Source organism: Benincasa hispida, chromosome 3 (assembly GCF_009727055.1).
Source record: "Benincasa hispida cultivar B227 chromosome 3, ASM972705v1, whole genome shotgun sequence".
NCBI lineage: Eukaryota > Viridiplantae > Streptophyta > Magnoliopsida > Cucurbitales > Cucurbitaceae > Benincasa > Benincasa hispida.
This window is the reverse complement of record NC_052351.1, coordinates 33,156,714-33,166,597: the sequence shown is the minus strand read 5'-3', so window position 1 is coordinate 33,166,597 and position 9,884 is coordinate 33,156,714. Positions and strand designations below refer to the sequence as shown.

Below are 9,884 nucleotides of genomic sequence, written 5' to 3'. Positions count from 1 at the left end.
TAAGTTACAGTGTGGACCAAATTACCGTTTTTGCTCCTATAGTTACATCTCACTCCTTAAGTACCACTTGGTTCCTCTAATGAACAATACAACATAGTCCAACTATGTGTGAACACTTCTTGGGTCAAGAGAAGGTTTGTTGGCGCCACATCGTTCAAGCCCCGGAATCAGCCCTATAGGAGCTATCTATCTACTTACCTCTACCTCTGGAAGAGTGAATTTCATCTTGTGTAGCTGAGTTCCCAGCTCCCAAAATCAGACGATCCCCAAAATGGTAGATTTGAATCGGTGACTTGCCACTTGCAACCTATACAAATCAAAGGACCGCTCCTCAATGGCAGAAGTTTCTCAACTCACTCAGGATTGAGGTCATGTTACCTATGGTCATCCTAGTGAAGTGAAGTCTTTGTCATGAACGGTGTTATATAACGAGACGTTAACACTTCGTGGTCAGGTTTTATACAAATTCTTTATATAGGATGCCCCCGCTTGCATGTCCCCAACACGAATTATCAGGATTAGATCATCTGGGACAAGTCACAACACTTGTAACTATTCCACAAAGCGGGCCGAATCCATAGCGTTGCCAGGATTAAGTTTCCCTCCTATATCCATATACTACAGACCATTTTGGTTATCACTCAAGACATGATCCACTTGTATGTCACCTCATACTTGTTTGAGTCACATACAGATAACCAGGAATTTTATGTTTATTGGTTTGTGATAAAGCAAATAAAATAAGTAATTGAGCAAAAATACAAGATGTGAAGTAAATATCATATATTATCAACACAAGCGTTCGTACAAACTATAGGATACGAGACTTTAGGCATCAACCCCAACAACATAAACCTTCAACTTAAATATCTCTAGCTTTAGATAGGATTATGGACCGATTGAGTTTATACCGTATAAGATAACGACCTATTTTAACTATTAAAACAAGTTGTTAACCTAAGTGAGCATGCTGCTTATCTTTGTTATGAATTTACTTATAAAATATAGAAATGCTTTGTATTCATAACAAACATCAAAGGCATTCAGACTTTAATATCACACTTATATTAAACTTTAGAAACCTTAACAATGCATGTTGTATATTATAACTAACTTATAACATATGATTATGCGTGTAACATGCTTTCCTATGGTGGGATTTTAAAACTACATGACATACTATATGCACATAAATGTTTAAATTTAAATAAAACATACATCACATGCATAAATATTTAAACAACACTGATATGGTTCAACTCTAGCATCCTAAGCAAGCAAAATTAACTAATTATTACAAATAAAGGTTAAAAATTGCTCTAAAAAGAATATGGATCACTTGACCCGACCTGAATTGGACTCGAATCGCCTGAATCGACTCTCTAAGGCTCAAAAGAGGTTGAACTGGACTAAAATGGGCTGAATCGATCAACAGGTTATCGAACCGATCAAACCAGTTTCTTCTCGCGAACCGGCTCCGTCATGCGTACCTTGTTAGGATGAACAGCGTCGTGACGCTACAAGGGCAGTAGCTCCAATCCAGATTTCTGCTATGGACCTTGCTTGCTTCAATCTTCAATTATAGCCTAATTTCAACTCTATTGACTCTAATAAAATTATAGGCTCTAAAGCACACATATATGCTCATTAATCAAGAGTCAATTACAAATTAAACTTCATAATCAAAGAGAAATTTGATGCCAAAATTGAATTTCAACCATATCAGTCAACCAAACATGCATTCTTAGAAATTCACCCACCAAACTCAAATTAACGTTAATTGAGTGCTTAAATCATGCTCTGATACCAATTGATAGAGTAAATAAGCATGCAACGGAAGAAATCAGAATTAATAAGTACTCTAATTACACTTAATTTGAGTTTAAAAGCAAATTTCAAAGGAGAGGGTTTCAAGAACACAATACCTTTGTTGAAACTCGGCAATTCCAACTTCTCTCCACGAATTGGATCTCCAAATTGATAGAGAACTACCACAATAATCTTCCCTACCATCCTCTAACTTGGATTGAGAGGTGGAATCTCTAAATCAGCTTAATTAGGTGAAGGGGAAGAGAAGGGTTTAAGAGCTTCAGTAGAATTTTTGGAGTTTCAACTTGCATGAAGATTAAATCTGATCAAATCAAATGTATTTATGTAGGTTTATCATGCAAGCACTTCAATCTTCAGCATATTGACACCTTAAGAAGCTGATTATAAATGGGCTAGGTGTTTACTAAGGGATTAATCCAACAAATATTGGATTAATCCACTAACTCTCTCTCTCTTTTTTCTTTTACAAATTTTTAATTTCATTTTTCAAATTAATTTTAATTTACACTAAAATTAAATTTAATGAAAAAAGAAATATGAATTTCAATTTCAAAAATTGAAAAAAAAATGTTTTATTTAAATAATTAATTATACAATTTAATTAATTAATTAATTAATAATTTAATATCAAATATTAAATTAATTAAAAACCTAATTTGTACATGAATCCTATTCATGTTAATTAATATTTAAATCAATATTTAAATATATTAATCTCTCTGATTTCGTTCAATTTTAACATAATTAAACGTTTTTAATTGTATCAAATACAATTAATCAAAACGCTAATTGAATTTGAACACTCCAATTTCAAAACCCTAATTTTGAATTTAAACACTTCAAATATTTTCAATTTACTAATCAAAGATATAATTTTATGAGTTAGTAGAGAGACTTTATGGACCTACAAATCATGTGCTCCAACGATTTGAGATTAACTGGCTAAACTTTTTAGACCGAATTAATCAATATTCGTTAACTACCAAAACACACCATTATAGCTTGATAGTTGCACTCTCCTCATTGTAGATATATTTCTGTCTACTTTAACCATAATCAATAAGTTAAACCTTCACAGGTTGTTCGTATTTACAACTAGGTCAAAATTACTGTTTTACCCTTGTAAATACATCTTGCTCCTTAAGCTCCCACTGAACCTCTATTTGAACAATTGGTTTATAGTCCAACTAATAAACCATGACCCTTTCGATCATGAGAGGGCGGGGTTCCGTTGTACAAGACTAGGAATCAATACTTAAGAGAACAACCTATCTGCTAACCCTAAATTGGGTAGGAGTGAATTCTATCTTGCAGGACTATGTCTCCAACTATCTATTTGGTCTTCTCCCCAAAATGGGAGGCTTATTGAGCAGTGCTATTGGACTACTCTCACCTATGCAGATCAAAGGATAATCCCGAATAAACAGGAGTTCATAGTTAGCTTAGGATTAAGATCAAGTTACCCTAGGTCATCAAATTTGAAATAGTTAGTTTTAACAGTAAACGGTCATTATAAAGCAAAATGACTATTTCGATATCCAGTCTTATGTAAACATCATTTACATAGGATGCCTCCACATAGATGATTTTGGGATCACATCATTTGTATCAGTATACAAAGTTGACCATATCCAATAATGTTACCAGGATGAGGTACCCAATCTCATTCATATACTTATAGACCATTTTGACTATATACTAAAACTCGATCCACTTTTATGTCTCCACATAAAGTTAAAGTATTCATATTATAGCCATGTATTTGTTTATCAGATTTTTATAACAAAACACAATATCAATAACTATTTATTGAATGAAATACTCAATACTTTTATTGATAAACAGGATATGTTTCTAACATTTATGAACTGCGAGTTTTAGAATATTCCCAATATAGGATTAAGTTGAAACTGATACAACTTAATGAGTACAAAGTAAAATTTGGGGATTTTCTTGAAAACATCATCAATTGGTGCAAAATGCCCAAATCATTATGAAATATAGGAATGGTTACCGTTATGGTCTCAAACTTTTGCAGTTAAGTGTTTGAATTCAATTGATTTTTGTAACTATGTTGCTAGTCTACATCCATCTCGCCGTTTGAAGAGCTCATTTGTTTCTTTGTTAGTTTGAAAAAATAGGGTGAGCATCTAGTTCTCAGACAGGTTGGGTATAACAATAGACCGACCCAATTGCTATTATTGCGTATAATCGAGAGGATTCAACATTTTATTTTAGTTAATATAAACTTTATGCAAGTTGAGCAATACTAAAATTGACTATCAATCATCTCTTACTATTAAGTCTATAATCAATTTTATCATATCAATAGGTCAATGATATACTATTCTTATGAGAGATGATTTGTATGTCCGTTAATTTAAGTTTATCGTTGAGATATATCTTCTTTTCCATTTGAAAGTTGGTTAAATGATAAAGTGAATGTTTCTAAACTTCCATTTTTAACTGTTTAATTCTTGAACTTTCAAATGCGTTTAATATGTCTTTGATTTTAAATTTCACATTTAGTAGACTATTAATTTAAAAAAAAAACGCTGAATAGATTTTTAAATTTTAGATGTTAAGTATCTAGATTATAAAGATTTAAAATATGTTTAATAAATCGTTAGACTTTCAATTTTGTTTCTAATAGTAAACATTTTCAATTCTGTATACACATCATGACTTTATGTCATTTTTTTTATATAGATCATGATGTATTCAATTAAACATAAAATCTAATTTTAAATCTATTAAAACAACTATTAATTATTATTTTTCTTTTAAATTTTGAACATATGAGAAACAAAATAACACTTTTTAAGTTTACATGGATACAAATTAAAATTTTTAATTTAATTAAAAAAACTATCAATTTACAAGTCAAATAATTATTAGTTTAAAATTTTAACTAAAACAACTTCAAAGTTGAGCCTAAATTAATATGTTTCCAAGATATCTGTGTGAGTGATATTTGGTTTTGTTACAAAAAACCATAAATGTGTGTACCCCTAGTAGCGGCTAGTCATAACATAACTATAACATTAACAATTTATAGGTGATTGCTATTTATGTTTTTTAAAAAGAAAAGTGCCAGTATTTAAATTTCGTTTTCTTTTCCTTCGAACAAAAATAAAATAGAGCACCAATTAATTAAAAACTCCATTCTTTCTTACACGACGCCATTCCGGTCGGTTCTACATTCACAATCATCACGCGGTTCGTAAGCGCTCAAACCCCGGTCCTGGGTCATCGGAGCTAGGAAAAACCTGAAACCCGGTTACCATCGCCGCCGGCGGACCACGACGACACCGTTGCTCCATTTCCGTCACTGATTCAGGGCGGCCGGAGAAAAGCGCCTCTACGGATCCATCCCTCCGATTCCGCACCCATCCTTTTAGCCCTAACTCGGTAGCATTCTCCACTGTCCAATCCCGATAGAACACTCCCTGAACCCTACCCTTAATCACAACCCTAACCTGCAATTTCCAAAGCCCTAATTACCACCAAATCAAACAACACTGCAACGGAGAAATCCAAAAGCAATACTCACCGTTTTCGTCGGATTGGACTGAGGAGGCTCCGGACCAGCCTGATCAGGAACCGTCGAGGCCATTAATGGCAGAGGATATCGAAAAGAAGGTGAACGAGATCGGAACAGAAGATGAAGAGGAGGAAGAGGAAGAAGAAGACGACGGCGAATCGGAAGAGAAGGAATAAGAGGAGAAGAGTTAGAATAATGGAAAAAGGAGAGTCGAGAATGAGAACGAGCATCTTTGAAGCTCCATTTATGGTGAAAGTTCCGACATGGAAGGAATCTGGTTGAGCGATTGCAAATCAGAGGACCGATTGATGCTGCAAAAGCTGCCGACGATGCTGAAGATGCCGATGCCATTCATTTTTTCTTTTGGTTCTCTTAGTGATTTTGTAGTTCAGAGAGAATAACATGGAAGATTCGGGGTTTTCTTGTAATTTCCAGAACTGAGGGGACTGATTTTCTAATTAAAATAATTTTAGGGATGTTAGTGACGTGGTCGCTTCTAGAAAAAGAACAGATGTTAAGAAGCTATGACTCTTTCTAATCTTGTGTGGAAATATCTCGTTCTCTTGCTTTGTATCGTTTGTTTTGTTAACTTTTTCAATATTAAACAATATTGAATTTAGGATTCTTTGGTCTCTCAGGGTTAAAATTAGTTATTTTAGTCTCCAACTTTTTAATAATAGATTGTGAAGGTCTCTCTACGAATTGATTTATGAAATTTAAATAAAAGATTATTAGATGACTTAGAAAAGAAAAATATATTTTTAATATTTATTTATCTGTCTTCTTTCTACATAATAATATAATTGAGAAATAATAATACAAATCAAATTTTAGCAACATATGAATGATAAAAAATAATTATATCATTGTTATTAATTTTGCATCAGGACTTATATGTATTTGATAATGTACATGTTTTAAATTAATTTTTATATTTTAATGCATGCTATATGTTTTTTTATTTTACACAATTAAGTTATATTTAAACTATAAAATAAGAGAAAATATAAGAATTGAGAAACAAAAAAAAATTATCAAACAAGCTTCTATTTCTATTTTTTTTTTAAAGAAATAAGAAAAAAATAGTTATCAAGTATATTCCTATTTTTAGTTCTTAAAAAGAAATAAGAAAAGAAAAATTAAAATGTTATCAAACCAGCTCCAAGTTGTGGACATCCTATACATAGTTTTCAATTAATTTTCAAGCAAATAAAGCGACGGTCGTAAAATCAGATAATGACTGGGCCATGAAAGTTATGGACCGAATGGAAAACAACTGGACATCCTATTGCATGGGCTGATAGATAATATTGGGCCTGAGCCCGATTGACAAGCCCAATTAAATAAGCATATAATGGTTGCAGCTAAAAGGTGAACAACTTTCGTTGGCCTCATCATCTGATGTCCTGAAAAAGCTGAACCAAGCCCTCTAAACTCCTCAATTATGCACATATTAGATCTTCATTTTTTTTTTTGGAAAATTGAGGTATATGGCAACATTTTAGGTTTTATTTGGATATTTGACCAGAAAGGAATTTACGTGATGTTGATCTTTTTTTAATCCACAAATGCCCTCAGCAAAATATTTAGTTACGCTACACTAAAACTAATTTTTCCTTGGGAGATTGTTTACCAAATATCTTGAGTTTCTGTTAAATTATCTCCCACGTTATTCAAAAGAAAAAAAAAGATGTAATCTTCTTTATATAATATTAAATTTGATCTAATCTTTAGTTTTAATTCTTATTTTGAAAAATTCAGCCTAAAGGACATAAGTAGTGCAACTAAAAAAGAGGGTGATATTGTAGATACGACCGCTGATGCCAAATATAGCAAAAGTGATATACAAGAAAATGGAAGCGTATATTGTAAAGGTCTACCGTATTTGAACATATTGTAAGTCTTTTAATCTCTATTCCCTTAAACATGGTAATCAAAAGTGGTATAGTTAGAGTCCTCTTCCTAGGGATCTTCCTCCCTCTTAATCTCTTTTCCCTTAAACTTCTCATCACATTCCCTTCTTTCCCATTTGGCCCATCTTCATATTGTAAAAGTCTACGGTATTTGGACATATTATTGTAAGTCTTCATCTGCACTATTCGAAGGAGAATTAAAGTCTTCAAGGAAGTACCTAGATTTCCACATTGTAGAAATCATGAGCCCAAAATTCAAATACACTATATTTGTTTTAAGTATAGTATATAAGTATATATGTTGGTTGATTATGTTGAAATTAGTTGTTTCAACGTGTATTTATGTATCTCATCTATTGGCTATAAAAAAAAAAAAAAAGTAGGTTTTCTTTAGAACAAAACATTTTTTTTTTCAGATTTACTTCCAATTCAAGTCCCCAAATACAATGTAGCTGCATTTATCTTCCTAATTTCAAATTTCTAAATCCCTTTGATCCAAAAATTTTAAATGTCTTTTTATTTTCTTTATTCAATTTACTATCATATCTGTTTTCTTTTTCAGATTTACTTCCAAATCTATTAATTATATCCCAATACAATTTTATCCATTTTAAACATTTTAGAATCTAATTAATTAACAATTTTATCTTTAGAATTTAATCAATTAGACGTTGGATTCTTTTTTCTTATTTTCTTTGATTTTCAGTTTGTGGTTTTTAGTATTTAAGTCTTCTTAACGTTGAACTGTGGTTCAATCCATGAGGGTGGATGACTACCAAAATAGTTAGATTCATCTCTTCAATAGTTCATGTATTCCATTACGGATGGCAAAAAGATCCACGGGAGCAGATCCCCTAGGGGCCTCGACCCCAATCCCCGACCCCACCCAAAAGTTATGTATATAATATATTTAATTAGCCCAACCTGTATCTATTTTACCCAATACTTATTTGACCCACTCAAACCTATTTTATTTCATACTTATTTGATCCATGTCTAGAGAACAACGCCCAACACTAAAGCCCTATTGAATCCCACACTTGGTTTAAGAAAACTGTGTTTGGAGTACAGATTTTGGAAGTATGAGTTTAAAAAACATGTGTTTGAAGTGTAGACTTAAATAGTCTGGAAATGAAGTGCAGACATAAGTAATATGGGAATAAAAGTGCGGGAATGAAGTACATATAAATATTTAATTTGTAAAATATTTTCTTATATTTAATTACTTGTTAGATTTTAGATTAGTTTAAATTTGTCATCTTAACTATTTTAATATAATTAGTTTAAAATAAAATAAAAAATTTAGAAGAATATATATATTTTAAATATTGAAATAAAGATTTTGAATAAAATTATAATTTTATTTAATCTATCGTTTTAATAATTTGATAACTTAATTTTACTACATTATGAAATAAAATTTCATAGACTTTTGTCATTTTAACTGATTTCATTTTATTTTTTACTATAATACACTAACTTAAAATTGAAATAAACTAATATTTTAATATTAAATTCAATTGGTGAAAAACTATATTTTTTTATCAATTACATTTATGAATAAAAAAATCTTAAATTTTGACTTTTAGTTTTTATTTGGTCCCTAAGTTATTTTAAACATTTTAAACCTTTAGGTTTAGAAAATGATTATAAGTCTTCGAGCTAGTTAAATTGACCATCAAAGAAAATTAAAATGTTATTAAATTAAATTAGGGCTTTCTATACATATAATAGCAGTCTAATGCCGTGGTTGGAGCGGTCACTGAGGTGGCGGTCGGAGTTGGCCAATGACGTTTGTCAGAGATGGCGACCAGAGTTGATTGACAGTGGTTGTTAGAAGGTGGTAGCCGGAGTTGGCCGACGGTGGTCGTCATAGGGAAGCAGCCAGAGTTGGCTACGGTGGTTACCGAAGGTGGTGTCCAGAGGTTGGCCGATGCACTTCCTAGATTAAATTAGAGGAAAAAAAGGGAAGGGGTAACCTATGGGTTGTTTGAATATTGTTTACTATTCAAACCCATGGGAAAAGGATGGCTTCCTAAATTCATGCCCAAACAAGGGTTGGGCTTAGGATGCCAAACCCATTCAATCCCAACCTTTGAAAGAAACACCCCCTAATAGTAATAGTCTTTTACATCTTTTACACTTGAAATCTAGAACAAATTTGACTGAACGGTTGAAGAGAAGACTAAATGAAGCTGTCGTTGGGGTTCTTGTCGTCCTCTAGGTCGTCTGTTGCTGCCGTCTAGAGTTCGTCATCGCCCGCTACTGCTAGGGTCGTCCACTACCGCCGGTTGTGTTGTCGCCTTTAATAAATAAATAAATAAATAAAAACTACATTTAGTTTGAATTTTTGTTGTGTTTTTCTAAATTGAAATTGTTTTCTTTTCATTTTCTGAGGGAAATCCCCGTGGGGAGTTAACCGGGAAATCCTCGCAGGGATTAATAGGGGAAATGAGAAATGGGTCCCTGCGGGGATCCCTTTCTTCGGTGGAGAATCCCTATCCTTGTCCTCGCCTTCAAATGAAATTAATGGGGTGTTTAGGCCAAGGAGTTACAGAATGGAATTATGAACTCCACTCCTTGTTTGACCCAAAAAA

The 9,884-nt window shown here is 32.3% G+C and overlaps 1 protein-coding gene across 1 annotated transcript; it reads right to left on the bottom strand.

Moving 5' to 3' along the window:
- Window positions 1-4,858: 4,858 nt before the first annotated feature.
- LOC120073926 lies at window positions 4,859-5,857 on the bottom strand. Its single transcript, XM_039026845.1, has 2 exons — window positions 5,384-5,857; window positions 4,859-5,309 (listed from the first exon to the last, which is right to left on the bottom strand). The coding sequence occupies exons 1-2, from the start codon at window positions 5,723-5,725 to the stop codon at window positions 5,043-5,045; spliced, it is 609 nt and encodes a 202-aa protein (XP_038882773.1). The 5' UTR covers window positions 5,726-5,857; the 3' UTR covers window positions 4,859-5,042.
- Window positions 5,858-9,884: the final 4,027 nt, after the last annotated feature.